At 40.5% G+C, this 18,730-nt stretch overlaps 1 protein-coding gene across 3 annotated transcripts in view; it reads right to left on the bottom strand.

The window, feature by feature from the left end:
* srbd1 (S1 RNA binding domain 1) overlaps positions 1–18,730 on the bottom strand; it is a 332,566-nt gene that overhangs the window by 168,896 nt on the left and 144,940 nt on the right. For all 3 annotated transcript variants that reach the window (XM_068045198.1, XM_068045197.1, XM_068045199.1), the window contains one exon: positions 11,202–11,293. In XM_068045198.1, the coding sequence (XP_067901299.1) occupies positions 11,202–11,293 (92 nt within the window). The remainder of the gene's footprint in view (positions 1–11,201; positions 11,294–18,730) is intronic.

Raw genomic sequence — 18,730 nt, 5'->3', positions numbered from 1 at the left:
TATAACTATAGGTTTACCGAAGAAGGGTCACTGACCCGAAACGTTAACTCTGCTTCTCTTTCCACAGATGCTGCCAGACCTGCTGAGTGGTTCCAGCATTTCTTGTTTTTATTTCAGATTTCTAGCATCTGCAGTATTTTGCTTTTATTTATATATAGGTTTACCTGCCTCACTGGAGGGATAAGGAATTACTTTTCCTTTTGACAAGAATTCCCAATAACTCTCAGGTATCTTGTTCACGTTCCCCGCACTCTCAGCGTTTTTTAAAAAACTTGGCCTTACAGCTGCAGACAGATTGATCTGTCGTACTCTCAGTCAGGGCCCCTTTCTCTACATTGAACTTGTGCACCCCAATAAGTCCCATGGGTTTACCCCGCAACTTCCAGCATTCTGCACGAAGGTGTCCCACCTTGTGACAATGGTAACACTTAGGCTTTTAGATCTCCCTTCCACCCTCAGACTCTTCCTTTCAGGCCTGAGGAGGAGATTCCTGAGGAGGAGGGGCGTTCCTAGCTGTTCCTTCTTGTCCCCGGCTACTTGCCTTCCTTTCACCCTCCCATCTTTTCTTCTTCTCGGGTTTGTGCGGGTGATGGGCAAAGGCTTATAAACAAGCTCATATTAATCATGTGCGATTTCAGCTGCCCGTCTGGCTGTAGAAACTTTCTGGTTGTCTACATGGGTTCTTACTAACATTAGGGGTGAACTTTAAATTCTTCCAGGAGAATTAGTTCCCTCAGCTTCTCATACGTAGCCTCTACATATCAAAAATACAATCAAAATTAATTTGCTTTGCCCTCTCAAATTCTATACAAGTCTGCCCAGGCTGTCTCTGGAGGTTCCGAAATTTCTGTCTGTATGCTTCAGGGACTAACTCATAAGCAGTGAGAATAGCCTTTTTTGCCACCTCAGAATATGCCGAAGCCTCCTCAGAAAGCATGGCATAAACTTCATGAGCTCTACCCATCAACCTGGTTTGCATAAACAGTGTCCAGCTTTCCTCTGGCCATTTCATCTGTCTGGCTATCTTTTCAAAAGAATGAAAAATGCCTCTACATCCCTTTCCTCAAATTTCGGGAGGGCTTGTACAAACTTAAACAGCTCTCCACTGGGTCCTGGGCTGGAGTCAGATCTTTCCTCATCAGAATTTTCACTGGAGTCAAGACTATCCCCTTGTCTTAGTTCCATCTTTTTAAATTAGAATTCCTTCTCTTTCTCTTTGCAATGCTCTCTCTTTTGCCCTTTTCTTTCTATCAAGTTCAAGGTTTTTCATGGTCAAATCCCTTTCCTGTTCAAGCTCAAGTTTTTTTCAATTGCAATTCTTTTTCTTTGTCAAGCTCAAGCTGCCTCATCTGCAACTGAATTTTAGCTAACTGCACTACCATTTAGTTTGCAACCTTCGTCTTCCAACTGCAAATGCTGTGCTACTACTTCAATATGTCTGCTTCCTTAGCTCTTGTTTTTAACTCTAATGCCAACAGGTCTGCAACGTCCTTTCGCCTAACATTGGTTAAGTTTCTTAAATCACTCAGGGATACATCCTACTTCCCCAGAAAGGTCGTAGAAACTGTTAACGACATTCCGGTAGGGTAGACTTTACTCTATTGCACAAGAAACAGGTTTTTTTTTTTACTTTTCCTCTTTTCAATTATTATTACCCCACTAACAATTGCACATCGGCAGCATTGTGTTATCTCGGATCAGCCCCCAATTATATGTTACGACCAAGGTAGGAGGAGTGAATTGTCTTTTCTAGTTCCACTTCTCCACAAGTCATAACAAAGATTTAAATGTTTACTGAGTCACCGATACGGTGCATCATAGACTTTACTCTTTATCCCAGAATAAAATACATCAACTAGGAGTCTGTAATAAAGAACAAACTTATCCGATTATAGAACACGACATAACCAGTGGCGAAGCAAAGCATTAACACAGAGTGCACGATGGAGGTTTCCTTCACCGTAGTGACACACACACACACATTAACCGATAAAGAGACATTTTCTCTTTACAGCTCTGTTACAAAAACACCCAAACAGAAGTAATTGGCAAACAGGATTAAGGAAAATCCCAAGGCGTTTTATACATATATAAAGAGCAAGAGGGTAACCAGGGAAAGGGTTGGCCCACTCAAGGACAGAGATGGGAATCTATGTGTGGAGCCAGAGGAAATGGGCGAGGTGCTAAATGAGTACTTTGCATCAGCATTCACCAAAGAGAAGAACTTAGTGGATGATGAGCCTAGGGAAGGGAGTGCAGATAGTCTCAGTCATCTCATTATCAAAAAGGAGGTGGTGTTGGGTATCTTGTAAAGCATTAAGGTAGATAAGTCCCCAGGGCCTGATGGGATCTACCCTAGAATACTGAGGGACGCAAGGGAAGAAATTGCTGGGGCCTTGACAGAAATCTTTGCATCCTCATTGGCTACAGGTGAGGTCCCAGAGGATTGGACAATAGCCAATGCTGTGCCTTTGTTTAAGAAGGGTGGCAAGGATAATCCAGGAAATTATAGGCCGGTGAGCCTTACGTCAGTGGTAAGGAAACTATTAGAGAGGATTAGTCGGAACAGGATTTACTCCCATTTGGAAACAAACAAACTTATTAGCGAGAGACAGCATGGTTTTGTGAAGGGGAGGTCGTGTCTTAGTAATTTGATAGAGTTTTTTGAGGAAGTGACGAAGATGATTGATGAAGGAAGGGCAGCGGATGTTATCTATATGGACTTTAGTAAATCTTTTGACAAGTTCCCGCATGGCAGACTGGTACAAAAGGTGAAGTCACACGGGATCAGAGGTGAGCTGGCAAGATGGATACAGAACTGGCTCGGTCATAGAAGACAGAGGGTATCAGTGGATGGGTGTTTTTCTGAATGGAGGAATGTGACTAGTGGTGTTCCGCAGGGATCAGTGCTGGGACCTTTGCTCTTTGTAGTATATATAAATGATTTGGAGGAAAATGTAGCTGGTCTGATTAGTAAGTTTGCAGACGACACAAAGGTTGGTGGAGTTGCAGATAATGATGAGGATTGTCAGAGGATACAGCAGGATATAGATCTGTTGGAGACTTGGGCGGAGAAATGGCAGATGGAGTTTAATTCGGACAAATGTGAGGTAATGCATTTTGGAAGGTCTAATGCAGGTGGGAGGTATACAGTAAATGGCAGAACCCTTAGGAGTATTGACAGGCAGAGAGATCTGAGCATACAGGTCCACAGGTCACTGAAAGTGGCAACGCAGGTGGATAAGGTAGTCAAGAAGGCATATGGCATGCTTGCCTTCATCGGTCGGGGCATAGATTATAAAAATTGGCAAGTCATGTTGCAGCTGTACAGAACCTTAGTTAGGCCACACTTAGAATATTGCGTGCAATTCTGGTCGCCACGCTACCAGAAGGACGTGGAGGCTTTGGAGAGGGTACAGATGAGGTTTACCAGGATGTTGCCTGGTCTGGAGGGCATTAACTATGAGGAGAGGTTGGATAAACCCGGATTGTTTTCACTGGGACGACGGAGGTGGAGGGGCAACATGATAGAGGTTTACAAAGTTATGAGCGGCATGGACAGAGTGGATAGTCAGAAGCTTTTTCCCAGGGTGGAAGAGTCAGTTACTAGGGGACATAGGTTTAAGGTGCGAGGGGCAAAGTTTAGAGGGGATGTGCGAGGCAAGTTTTTTTTTACACACAGAGGGTGGTGAGTGCCTGGAACTTGCTGCCAGGGGAGGTGGTGGAAGCAGATACGATAGCGACGTTTAACAGACATCTTGACAAATACATGAATAGGAAGGGAATAGAGGGATATGGGCCCCGGAAGTGCAGAAGGTGTTAGTTTAGGCAGGCATCAAGATCGGCGCAGGCTTGGAGGGCCGAATGGTCTGTTCCTGTGTTGTACTGTTCTTTGTTCTTTGAATACTTTGGCCAAATACTTGCTAATTCTTGAAGGAAAAAAAAAGATATGGAAAAATGTCAGTTGTCCCTTTTCAGTTTGGTGTCCCAAACATGCGCAGACAGCTGTCACTGGAATCTTTCTAGAACAGTCCTTTTCAGGCGATGTTCAAAATCAGTTTGGCAGGCTTTCCAGGAGAAATGCAGCATCGGTTTCTCTATTTCTTGCACTTGATTCTCAGGAAGTTCTCAAAGATGGAAGAGGGTGCTGGTGGTGACTGCTCTCTTGGCTGGTTTTCTCCAACTGCCTTCAAAACAGTTCACACCCCAACAGACTGTCCAAAGCAAAACCAAAAACGATATCTCAAGAATCAAGCCTCCTGACCCTGAAATCTTGACCTGTCACTTCTCTGTAAACATATTCCCCAAGTCAAAAAGCCCCTGCTGGGCATTTATCTTAAGACCATAAATGTAAGACCTCTGTGCCCTTTCAATTACCCAAGTGGAAAGAACATCCATGAAATCCTTTTCCAGTTTTCCTAAATAAAACAATGTCCATAAGTCTCAAATATATGAATCCTCAAAAATTTTAAAATATAGAAGCACCGTCATAACAAAATTATTACTTCAATACTTATTCTGATGACACCGTGAATTAGAACACTGATAATTTCATGTCTGCAAGCCTAATCCAAATCAATGCCAAATAAAAGTTATTTCTTAAAAAAAGAAAAAGCTCCCTTTAGTAGCTCCAAGCACACAACTGGAAGAAACTAGTACAGGATAACCTCCCAGTAACTTTATAATTTGCCTCTCAAACAACCAATTCAACATGTCCGACACAGTTACGGTGATCTTATATGACGCCAGACTGTTCTGTTGTGTGTGTTAATTGAGAATAAGTCTCATGGTGCATCTAAATAATCTTGTGCTGCTGTAACAAGTGAACATTTCTACTTTCATGATGAGGAATTAGCAAAAAAGGCTAGTACCACCCAGGGTAATATTTGAAGTAGCATAATCACCTGACCAAAACTGCAGGGAACAAACTAAAGTAAATCCATTGACAAATGTTGTCATTTGTGCTTTGTTAATGCCAGTTGACAAGACAAGATAATTATGGATAGGAGAGATCATTTGGCCCAAATTTATGAATCCAGAAAGACTCTAAAATCCACCTGTTTTAGCATCTTAACATTTATTTAAAAATTTCAAGGGTTTCACCTCCACTACTCTTATCAAGAAGATCATTCCTTGTATCGAACACTCCTTATTCAAAGAAAAGCTTCCAGGTATCTGTCTTAAATTTAACTTTTACTAGTTTGAAACTGTGATTCCTCATCCTGTCACTTAAAAACTTAAAAGTAGCTTCCTTGATTTCCCTTTATCCATAGCATTTAATATCTTAAATACTTTTATAAGATCACCCCTCAGTTCTTTCAAGACTGAAAAATCCAAATGATGGTCTAGTCTTTTATTCAGACTTTTAACTCCCAAGTATATAATGTATATTCATTATGGGTAGTAGCTCAAAAGGGGTGTTCGCATTGGTTGTCCAAGCCTGATGTTCAGCTGCATTGACGTCAATTAAGCTTGGTATCCAGTAGTGCACTACTGCCTAAAATGAATTTCTATCCCTCGGGATCAGCCTCGTGGCTCTTTTCTGCATTTCCAAGTTCTAAAATGTCAGCCTCACAAGTTGGTGGTGCAGAATACTGTTGTGGAATTTCAAAGGAAGGTAGTTATTTCAGTTGGGCACTGACCAGAGTACAAGTTTTGACACCATACACACAAATATAGGTAGCATTTCTGCAAGATTACAAGTTTTGTCTCTAGGTTAACCATTTTATTCTGCCATTGCTTTAAAGATGCGAATGCTAACTAGAGAACCAGCCGGCATTGTAGTTTTGGGACCATAATACATTTCTAAATACCTGAATTACAGCAAACCATAGCAGTCAGTTTGTTTCTAATGCAAATACAATCAATGGTATCACTGTACAACAACTAAAATGTTTACAGATCCTTCGTTGTCATCCCCAAGTCATTAAACAAAGTGTTTTCACAGGGGAGGGTGATGGGTCTAGGCAGCAATCAAAAATATATGAAGTACTAAAGTAGATTCTGTTTTTCATTCCTCCCAGGCAGTCACAGCATGCCTGGAAGCAGGGTAGTTGCATACCACCTCACTGGAAATGGTACACGGTATGGGATAGAGGTGGGAAGTGAGTCGAGTGGGCTAGAAATGCAACTGTAAAAATGAAGCAGCAGGAATTCAGTCTTTTAACTGAAATGTGTTTCCCAAAGTGGACATATTTATATTTTCTTGGGGCTTAAATAAAATATTAATGCAAAGCCTCAAGTTTGGACCTTTCTTTTGAACCTGGTCCCCATTCATGACAAAAGCACTATATACTGAAATGCAGAACATTTTATAACTTCAAAATGCGAGCTTCTGGGTCTATGAACTCCTGACTGTTTTGTGATATTTATTGGGCCATATGTTTAACACCCCAGCTTCACTTTAACAAAGCTAAAAGATGCATAAAACTTCTTTCTATATTCTCCATCACAGGTCCTCATAAAAAGCTGACTCATTAGTGTCTTTAAGTTCTCAAATGTCAACTTTGTTTTTGGATGCTTGAGAGAATTATTTAATTGAACCCTTGTACATAGTGTAAGTTCAGGAAATTTTCACCGTAGATTCTTTGTCTCTCAGTCTGGAATTCACATCCCCAGAATCTCTCAATTTTGAGAACTGGATAGCAAACTTTCAGTAATTTAATTAAAATTTTACATTAGCACTGTAGAGCAGCAGTTCCGTTTTTTATCTATAGTTACCCAAAGGCAACTAACAAGTTCATATTTATTTGAGCATTGTACGTTCATTAACTTTCAGAAAATCTACTCATTCAACATATTATGTCCTACAGTTAAAAACAATGTAGGATTTTCATAGCCCATTAAAAAAAAACTTTGGCCATGGAACTTGAACTACTAAAGGAAGGCAATAGTGAATATTCAGAATAGTCCATTACTCTGCATTTTTTTTTTAAACTCTATTTCTTCCCTCTTTAAAATCGACCTCGTGACCATCCCTCAGCTGCTCTACAACCTAACATTAATTAGCAAAGAATAATAGACTAAAATGAAGTGCCCTCAAACAGGATCATGAACACACCATGTGGGAAAATCACAGTAATCAACTCTTATGGCATAGCACGCAGACAACAATTTCTATTTATATAGCGCTTTTAACATGACAAAATGTCCCAGGGTGGCTCCCAGAGGCATTACAAAATAAAATATGACCCAAAGGCCCATAAGGAGATATAAGGGCAGATGACCAAAAGCTTGGTCAAAGTTGTGTCTTAACAAAGAGGTGGAGAGGTCTGGGGAGAGAATTCCAGAGCTTAGGGCCTAGGCAGCTAAAGACACAGCCACCAATGGTGAAGCGATTAAATTAAGGAATGCTTAAGAGGCCAGAATTAGTAGAGTGCAAATGTCTCAAAGAGTTGTGAGGCTGGAGGAGATTACAGAGATATGGAGGGGCAAGGCCATGGAGAGATTTGAAAACAAAGGTGAGAATTTTAAAATCAAGGCATTGCTTAGCTGGGAGCCAGTATATGTCACTGAGCACAGGAATGATAGGTAAAAGGGACTTGGTGCAAGTTAGGACACAGGCAGCAGAGTTTTGAATGATCAAGTCTATGGGAGGAGGAAGAATATGAGACGCCAGCCAGGAGTGCATTAGAATAGTCAAGTCTAGAGGTAACAAAGGCATGAAAGAGGGTTTCAGCAGCAGATGGGCTGCGGCAGGGGCAGATGAAAGCACTATATTACTATGAAGATGCAAACATTTTAATATTTGGTACTTGAACAGCTGCTAATTCGGCCAAAATGGCAATACCAAAAATAGATCACTAATTTATTAACTTAAGTCTAATGTTGCAAGGGTTTGGCCACAATATAAGTAAAAGTCAGTTTAGCTTCCAAACTGACTAGCCAACAATATAGTGCAGAAAGATGCAAAAGTACATACACTTCACTTTATCTACTGCAATGCATTGCTAGGTAAATTCCTCAAGTGGCCCTAAAAAGTGTCAACAAGACTGGCTTGAAATGCAAATTGCACTCGTCACGCACCCAGAAGCGGTTGTGCTTCCGGGCACCAGAAACAATTAGAGCTGAGGTGCTGCTCCATAAGTTTTGCTGGGAAAACTTATCCCATGGTTTTAATACATGTATTTATATGTTCTTTTATTGCCACTGTGTAGTGAAAAATCCTGGGATTTCAGTAAACAAGCTTTTAGTCTTGCTGTATCATTAAGTGTGCTAGCCTAGGCCAAATCTAGTGACAAGAGCAGTCTGTCAACAAATGATCAAAGCACTCTGAAAACTTCAAATAGGTTCAGTGCGCATAACACTTAGGGGTGGCTAGCTCTGCCACTCCGAGATGTGGGAAACCTATTGCCACTGGCCTATAAGTTACACCATGAACTATGTCGTTTTACATAAGATATCTGTCTATTCTGTAAGCAGCCCTTTAGTGAGATTTTGATGGTAGCAGAAGCAAGATTCAGGCCCATATTTCAATAAATCAAATGCAACTATAACCACCACAGATGCCTTAGGTGAAATACAAAGTTCAAGATACACAAAAGGCATAATATGATTTTTATCATTTTCTGAGCACTGAAAGACAGAACCTATACCAGTGTGCACCTCTGTGGCTGTATTTCATAAAGACACTTGTTTATTTTAATTTACTGTAAGATTTTTACAGATTAAAAAAGTGTTATAACAGAAGTCTTCCAGATGAATAAGGACTAGGGTCTTCTGTAAAAAGTTGTTTTTCCCCCACATTTATTATTTTTAATTTGTAATATATAACCAATGCAAATTATTCTGTAAATTTATTTTTAAAAGACGAGATAGAACCAACAAGACAAACAGCATGTTACTGAGACCAATGGATATACATTGCCTAAATTATAATGGTGAATTATGCAATCAACAACAAAAAAGCTTGATGCTGAATAATTGTTTTTTTTTTAAATGCTGACCTTTGCTTTTATGTAGCCAAAGGCAAGAGATGCTCTTTTAGGTTTAAGGTTACAACAGATGCTAGCTAAAGTTGACAATACGGCAAAACTTTCAACACGCCTAATCTTTAAATGCTCTTATTTCCTTAAGAAACAGTCAGAAGAAATTATTTTTTCTCAGTGCTTTACTTTTGCTTTCACTAGGTACTATGACAGCTGTGACTGTGCACCTACTTTCATGACACATCCTCTAGGGTATGACCTCACTGATATTACAGCTTCAAACGCGTAACAAGGGAAGCCAGAAGGCATTTTACAAAGGAAAGTGTAAGCAGTTTGCTCTAGTTTAAGTGTAAATTAATCCAATGTATTTTGGCCTGTGGAGAAATGACAGGCAGATGGGAGTTGACAATGCTACGCTATATGACCTTTTGCTCTATGCTACCCTTATCTTGGGGGATCTCCTTCGAGCGGTGGTGTCTACGATAGACCTAGCTGTCGCTCAACAAAATCTCTATTTTTAGATACAAGTGAATATATCTCAATTTTTGATTTCATCACATCCATTTAAAACAATTGTCTCTGCATATGATCATCCAAAAATTGTGAAAAATAGTTGCACACAATAAATATATTTACTGATTAAGAGAATTAACATTAAAGTTTTTGAAAGTAATTTACAACAAAATTAAATCTTTTCACTACTTTTGAACATTGTTCAATATGAAAAAGTATGAACCATAGTACAAATTCCATTATAACAATGTTTCAAGTAAAATGTACACAAAACCAATACTAAATAGTGCTTGATTACACAAGCAATTATTTGAAGAAACAAATCTAGCTTTTGTTGTGCATCTTGAATGATTTCACAAAATTTTCACAAAATAAAACATACTTAACTATAGCTGAGTGTGTGGTTAGAGTAAATGCACGATATAATTGGTAGATAAAATAAACTTATGAAACGTACAACTCAAACCACAATCCGAAATGACTCCTTTCCTGTATTACACCATCAGTAGATCCGCTGAATGACAAATTGGGACTGCACATGCTTATGTTTTTGCATGTAGGCATCAGCGAATGCAGGAGTAATATTTAACTTCAATTTCATTTCCAGTTCGATCATTATCTGCAATTGAATCTCGGCACATTTGATCATGAAAATATTAACGTCAATGTAACAGCACCAACAGTACAGGAAGAATTTTATTTTCAACTGCATCAAATGTACAGCTGTATCGTTGGATTTTTTTTAAAGAACTAAACATGGTATAAATTTGTAAGTTTTCATTCCAAATACGCCTCTTCCCACAATAAGTCAAAGTGGAGGTGCTTCATTAATATCAAATGACAAATAAATGACTCGTCAGAAGGCAAGGATTTTTTGCTTCTGTTACAAACTGTACCAGTTCCCCCAGCAGTTTTGTGGGTGAATACAATCCCTGTCCTGTAGACAATCAGACCCTTGATTTTATCCTGAGTCTCTGCTGAGTAAGCTGGCCTCAATGATGAGTTAAAATAAATGCTATGGAATAGATAGAAAATGATATATCAGTTGCAAACTGAGTTAAAGTGAAATAATGAAGGTAGGAGAGCATTAAGGAAGAAGTTAGAATTGGGGGGGGGGGTCTATTTTTAATTTATAGCATAGAGTTAATATTAACTTTCATGACACACCCTCTAGGGTATGACCTCACTGATATTACGGCTTCAAACGCCTAACAAGGGAAGCCAGATGGCATTTTACAAAAGAAAGTGTAAGCAGTTTTCTCTAGTCCTGGGCTCCCCGAATGGCTCAATGAATTTATCCAGTGAGCAGCTGAGGCAGACAGACAAGGAAATCTTGAAGGATCAGGCCTGGATTAGGAAGGGGAAGAAAAGGGCATCGTTTCCTGTACTTGATTATTATGCAACGATTCCTGCTGAAAGTACATATCAACATAAGATAGGATTCTAATGTGATGCCTGCTCACAGGACTGTGTTGCTTTGAAAATTTGTCCAATTTCTGGACATTTTACCAAATTATTAATGGCGAAGAACAAGGAGTCTTCCCTTGATTTGCTAGAAGAAGTACTTCACCCCTTGATTACTGTGCTTCAGCAACAGTATGTGAATTAACTTTTAAAAAGGGCAGCAAACTAAACATTCAATTATTCGACTTGAAGGACTGAATGACGTACTCCTGCTCCTATTTCTTATGTTTTTAAGTTCTTATCTACATGTACACTGCCACTCATATAATAGAAAAAGTGATTTGGAATTTAGCTTACCTGCACTTCTGACATTAGGATCCAGATCTGGCATCTCTTTAGCAGCCTCTGGGCTGACGCTGTATATGGATGCTCCAGCTTCACTGGTAATACTATAAAAAAAATTTAAAAATTAAAAATGGGATGATTCAAAGAACAAAGAACAGTACTGCACAGGAACAGGCCATTCGGCCCTCCAAGACTGCGCCGATCTTGATGCCTGCCTAAACTAAAACCTTCTGCACTTCCAAGGCCCATATCCCTCTATTCCCTTCCTATTCATGTATTTGTCAAGATGTCTGTTAAACGTCGCTATCGTATCTGCTTCCACCACCTCCCCTGGCAGCAAGTTCCAGGCACTCACCACCCTCTGTGTAAAAAACTTGCCTCGCACATCCCCTCTAAACTTTGCCCCTCGCACCTTAAACCTATGTCCCCTAGTAACTGACTCTTCCACCCTGGGAAAAAGCTTCTGACTATCCACTTTGTCCATGCCGCTCATAACTTTGTAAACCTCTATCATGTCGCCAATTTAAATACTTCCGCTAGATATACCATATGTGGAGGCACTGATAGCCCATTGTATAAATGGACCCTGTAGTCAGGTAGTGAGCTACATGGGTCAGGAAGGCCCCAGCATTCTGTATAGATGCAGACCAGCTGACCAGAGGGTAGCGAGCATCCAGATGTCCAGCATGAATTCGCAACTTCAGGAGGAAGGCAAGGCAAAGTGGAGGAAAGTCTAAATCATTGTCTATATTTGTGTCCCAAAAAATGGATCAAACCAATATTTTAAAACAAATCTCACTGTACACCAACAAAAGTGTAGAAAAAACTTAGAGAAACTTTATTAATTTAGTTTACCAGAAATGTAAGATTTAAATGGTATTATGCTCTCTGTAAAGAAACAAAAGATGAAAACAATTATGCTTTGAATATATCCATCTTCAGATCATTCAACTACTTCCAATAACAATCTTAAATATTTCTGCTGGGCTCTTTGGGTAAATTAAAGAAAACAGTGTCAGAGAGAGCGAGCAATATTTTTGTTACATCTCCTATTGACTATCATATGACTTGAAAAGACATAGGATAAAGTAACAAAGTTTAAAGAACTGAAAAATTTTAATAAAAAGGAAGCTGTGTTGCATTACTGTAACACTGTCGCCTCCTAGAGGCCATATGCGCCCAAATAGCCTCAGTGTTGCTGAATTAGTTGATATGATCACATTTAAATAATCAATCCTAACTTGAGTCATCCACTTCTATACAACTTTAATAACTGATTTTTAGCATTTAATTTTTTAAGCGATTGTGAGGACTGATTAAAAATGAAAAAGTATTTTGGTGGAAAATATTACACTAATAAAGGCCATTTTAAAAACTAAGTTGCAATACAGTACTAACAATTCAGATGTCTTTCGGTTTGATCTTAAGCAATGTATTCACCAACAATATTTTCAATAAATATGATCATAGATTTATTTCAAATCAAAAATGTATTTTACTGTAACAATTTCCCAATGCTCCTGTCCCCTATGCTTTTATTATTCCTCAATGATTCTAGCCTCTCCATGGATCTCCACCTTGACGTGGTGGAGAGGCTTGTACACTCCGATGATCCTTTGAGTGATGCCATCCGAAGCTCCTTGCTCCTGGGAGGGCCACCCTTGGCGGCAAGGTCGGGGGAAGGTGCCAAAGTGCAATCCAAAAGGTCCCCAACAGCAGAATAGGCAAAGGAAGACTGTGCATCTCACCGGCTGTAAAAGCAGAAAGCGGCTGCAGCGGCAAGGTGGTCCTGGTCATCGTGGTTCAACACGTTACTAAAATCTGACCACCAATCGCTCAAGATCATGTAGACAATGACAACACCCCAAGGGCCCCAAATTAAACAAAGTCACACGCAGGCTTCTACCAGGGTCCATTTGCCAAGTTTTGTGGCGATGGAGAATTGGCTACGTGGACAGGGGTGTGAACCTGGGAGTCCCTAGTCAAGAATCTGCACATAGGCGAGAGATCCATGAAAGTCATTGAACACCCGTGTGGGGACAGAGATGTCTTTGGGCAGCAGCATCTGTGACTGAGCAGTTCCCTTCAGGAAACCCTCTGCTCACCCCAAATGGGGAGGGGGCTAGAAAAAGTGCCCTAAAAATAGACTGCCTCACTTTCTCCTGGCTGGGGAACCACACCCTGCGGGATCACCATCTTCGTGGTTAAAGAAAGAAAACTTTAAATTTTGCAACTTGGAATGTTAGAACACTCATGGATAATCTCAAGAATGACCATCCGGAAAGAAGAACTGCAATCGTATCACGTGAGCTATCAACACTTCAAATTGATATCGGTGCCCGCAGTGAGATCCGTCTTCCTGGGGAGGTGCAACTGAAGGAACGAGAAGGGAGATACACATTCTAAGGAAGGAAAGGTTGACAGCAACCCTAGTGTCCATGGAGTTGGTTTTGCTACCCGGAATAGGATCTTGGATGCATTGCCAGATAGATGGGCCAAAAAGCCTCAGTCTGTGCCATAAATGACTCTCTAACTCCCCAACTGCATAAATGAAAGACTCATGGCACTTTACCAACATCTAAGCCGTATTAAATATGCCACTGTCACCACCACTTATGCCCCGCCCCTTGACTCCGATGAAGATGTTAAGGAAAAGTTCTATTATGACCTTGATGAAGTCCTCACTCCTCATTCCAAAAGAAGAGATGATCATCCTTTTGGGGGTCATTAATGCCAGGGTTGGCCGTGACTCCGATGTCTGGAAACCATTGGGAAAAACGACGTAGGAAAAGCCAAAGCAAATGGTGTTCTCCTGCTGACAAAGTATGCTCAGCATGGCCTCAGTATAACAAACACCTTCTTCCACCAGAAGGACAAATACAAAACCACATGGTGGCATCCTCGAGCAAAGCACTGGAACCTCCTGGATTATGTCATCGTTCAGGTCAAAGATCTAAGTGATGGCTGTATCACTCGATCCATGCAAGGAACTGATGCCTTCTGGACAGATCATCAACATGTTCAATCAGTGATGAACATTTAACTGGCACCAAGAACCAAAAGTCTAAGAGGAAGAAAATCAAGTTCTCAGCCCTAAAACAGCCCGACCGAAGAGAGGAATTCCAAGTGCAGCTCACGACTAATCTGGAAAATCTTCACGCATCCAACTCAATTTTAGAACAGTGGGAACAAATAAAATCAGCTGTACCTGTGTCCAGGCCATTGGATTCAACGAAAACGATGCTGAAATATGTGACCTCCTGGAACAAAAAGCAGCCTTCATTGCCTGGCAGAACAACCCAAGGTCGCAAGTCAAGAAGGCAGCATTCCAACAGCTGTAGGCTGACACCCAATGACAAATCCAGAAGATAAACAACAAGTGCGATAAGAGAAAGCCTGAGAGATCCAACAATATGTTGACCATCATGACACAGGAAACTTTTTTGAAGCGACCAGGGCCATCTACAGACCAAGGTCAAATGGACAAATCTCCTTCCTCACAGGATTCTTAAGGATGACAATGCCATCCGTCAACATTGGAAAGATCTTCTTCAACAACTCCTCAACCGTGAATCCACAGTGGCAGATAATAGTCTTCAGGCTATCCCCCAGTATCCTGTGGTAGAATCCATGGATGAACCACCATCGATGGGAGAGCTGCAACATGCAATCAAACGCAAGAAAAACAACAAAGGCTGTGGCCCCAATGGTATTCCAGTTGAGGTCTTCAAAGCTGCTGGGCTTTTGCTCACATCAAGACTCTCTGCACTCATCCTATGGATATGGGAGGAAAAAGAATTCTCCCCCACACTATTGAGGTATTTTCCTCTTGTCCATGGCAGGGAAAATCCTGACACGCATTCCCCTGAATTGCCTACTTTCTATGGCTGAGGATATCCTCACAGAGACACGGTGTGGCTTTAGACCTTCCAGATGATCCTCCAACATGGTCTTTGTTGCCCGACAAATCCAGGAAAAATGTGGAGAACACCACCTGCAATTCTTCATTGCATTCATCGACCTGACCAAAGCAGCTAACTCAGTTAACCTTGAGGCTCTATGGAGTGTGCTCCAAAGATTTGGATGTCCAAGAAACTTCAACACAATCCTGCAATTGCTCCATGATGATATGACTACAACCGTCTTGAGTGGGAGATCTAGAACAGACGCCTTCAAAATCCGGACTGGAGTCAAGCAAGGCTGTGTGAGAGCCCCCATACTTTTTACAATCTACCTGACAGCAGCTATTCACCTCATGAAAGATCAGCTGCCCTCTGATGTAAGTATAACATATCGCCTTGATGGAAAACTCTAACCTCAACTGCCTCCATGCCAAAACTAAACTGACCACCATAGACATTCATGATCTACAGTCTGCGGATGACTGCAATGTCGTTGTCTACTCTGCACCAGATTTGCAAGTTACTCTCAATCTCTTCAATTCTGCATACAAGAGATCGGCCTGCCCTTGAATGTTGCCAAAGCAAAACTCATATCAACCAACACCTGGTCAGCCAAATATTGCACCTCCCATATATGTTGAAGGAGAGACTTTGGAAAACGTTGAGCATTTCCCATACCTTGGCAGCCACCTCTCTCAAAAGGTCACCATTGATGAGGAGATCCAATACCAGATCAGCTGCGCCAGCTCAGCCTTCTACAAACTACATCAGCGAATGTTTGACAACAAAGACCTCGCGATTCAACAAAAGTCCTAGTGTACAGAGTTGTTGTCATCACACTCCTGTACTGCAGGAAGGCCAGGATTGTGTATCAGTGACACTTAAGAGCGCTAGAGAAATGCCTCCGCCACACCTTCCCGATTCAAGTGGAGGACTGTCGAACAAACGCTAGTGTCCTTCTTGAAACCAGATTCACAAGCATTCAGGCAAAACTGCTGCAAAACCAACTTCGATGGACTGGACACTATGTCCAGATGGACAAAAATCATCTCCCCACCAGATCCTATTTTCTCAACTCTCAAAGCACCAGCATTCCAGGGGAGGACAACGGAAGCACTTCAAAGACACTCTGAAGCTCTCTTTGAAGCGCGGAAACATTGACATGGATGACTGGGAGGAGCTTGCTACCAATCGTTCAAAATGGCGATAACTTGTCCACCAAGCTGCATCATGCTTTAAGTCCAAATGCCTTAATGATGAGGCAGAGCAGCAGCAGAGAAGGAAAGAAAAGGAAGCAAACCCTGCCTTCCAGATTCCACTACCTCATGGGACATCCTGCCCATGTGCCCAAGGATCTGCAGGTCGAGAATTGGCCTGTTCAGTCATATGAAGCCCTACGGCAGAAACTCAACGTTGAGTAGACATCATTCTCGAATCAAGGGGCAGCCGACAATTCCATCATATCTTATCCCAGGATATTGCTGAAATTAACAGTTTCAGATTTGTATGCCACACCTTAACATAATCCAAGAGGACAAAATGGGGCAGTAATACATTAATCCCAATTTACCACTCTGAGGCCCAGTTGCTTGAAGACAATCAAATGAAAAAGAAGCAAATCAGTTAGCTTTAAGCAAAACAGATTGTGAAAACACAAGCAGCTAGATGAAAAGGTGGTTAATATGCTAGGTGACAGCTATCCCTATAAGCAAGTCGTTAGACTGTCCAGGCAATCCAAAAACACCTCACACTCATTTTGTACCATTACGCAAAGTTACGTTGATTGAGTTAAGTGAATCCAAACATAATTGTTACTCTGCATGTACACGCGCTGTGAAATAAATTAGCTTCACAATTCTCATCAAGCCTCAATTCACCAAGTGATAATTCAGTCAGTATTCAGAGAGATTGAAGAACTATATGGGTGAAAGACACAAAATCCATTCTAAATCACAAGAGGATGGTATTGTTATATCCCTGGCTCCACTATTGCACAGTAAATACACAGCACTAAAAGTCAACTCACATAAAAGACAGACATTCACACCACTAGTGGCAGCAGCTGAATCAAGAAACTGGCTATGGCAGGCTCAGATTTGTAACAATAGGCAACTGGGATCCCACTGAGCTCATGTAATTAAACCGTATACTGCCACTGGAATCGGACCACACTAAAGCCTATAGCTGAAAGGTGAGTTTCTAACCCTGTAGGAATGCATTGTGCGCTGTTCATATTATAAATTTCACTCTGGTATCGCATCCATGAAGAAGCATTTAGTTAGCAGGGCTTTGTTAACAAGACTGGCAATCTGGTCTCAGCAACCACCTGCCCTAGCCTTTGTGGTCAGCACATAAAAGTCATCTGGAAGGCAATTTGCAAGTACAGTTTGCTGGAAAAAAAATCTTCTGATGCCTGCATATGAAAATGCAGTTAGAGGGGAAAAAAACCTTTTGGCAAATTACAATGGAAAACAGATGTTTCCTGATTAAGGACGTACAGGTGATGACAGAACTCCACTGACACAATGCACTTGCTCTTAATCATGTAAGAATATTTCGCAATTTCGATGGTAAATCTGGTCACACCTGAGATCAAGCTGAAACTCCTGTGGGAACAGCTTCCCCCAACACAAACACCACACACCTCTTATGTTATGCTGAATGAAGTAATGATCAATATTTTCAAACACTCACTTCCAGGAAATACCAAACAGGTTATTATTGTGTCATGCAGCATAGCACACCTTTACATATTTAACCATTTATAAAATTTTAAAATTAAGTAATTTTTGAGTTTATGAAAAATACTTAAAATTATAGCCCAGGTACAAAGAAACTAAGAATGGTCGTTAGCTAGTGCTGTTCAATACAAGGCAAAAACCGTTGAAAAATGCAAGTCTTTATTAGCTGTTTATGGAAGGTTACTTAAATCATTCACATTTTGCTTTCTCATTTCCGGTATTAGAAACATACAAAAAATCAAATTGCATTTATTTCATGACAAAATATGCATGTGCTTTATTGGCCTTACAAGCTTTTAGGTTTTCAGACAGTTAAACTTTGTCTTATAACCACTTTCTATTTGTTTATGTAGGATGCTATTCCATTTTTATTTCTAACTCCAAATAGAACCAAAATGAAAGGTCCTCGCAGTAAATTGTTAGATATGGAGAAAGTTAACTTCCAAAGGATCAGATATTTTTACTTAAAATATGAAGACTTAACCCAATATTACCATTAAACTTTTTCTCAATTCTTCTTGTCAAATAATTACTGTTAGTGAAGCAGACCCTGTGCTAGCATTGCAGTGAATGGATGGATACACAAACACGAATGGCAGAATCTCACCGTACTCTGATTGTCTTAATTTATCAAATCATTAAATCCAATGCAGAAATATGAAAATCAGACAATTCTTGACCATCAGTCTCATTTCTCATTACATTTCAAGTTCCACAAACATGGTGGAAATGGGGAGGAAAGCAAAAAGACCCAAATTTACATATTTTAAATTTTCAACAAGATTGATTACCAAGTACTGGGATAAGCATGCGTAACTCAGAACTAGGTGGCTTATTAAAATCAGATTTAACTCAATGTAACCTTGATAAAATGAAATATCCAAAAGCAGCAATCTTC

Source organism: Heterodontus francisci, chromosome 13, assembly GCF_036365525.1.
Source record: "Heterodontus francisci isolate sHetFra1 chromosome 13, sHetFra1.hap1, whole genome shotgun sequence".
In the NCBI taxonomy this organism is placed as follows: domain Eukaryota; kingdom Metazoa; phylum Chordata; class Chondrichthyes; order Heterodontiformes; family Heterodontidae; genus Heterodontus; species Heterodontus francisci.
This window is presented reverse-complemented; position numbering and strand designations above follow the sequence as displayed.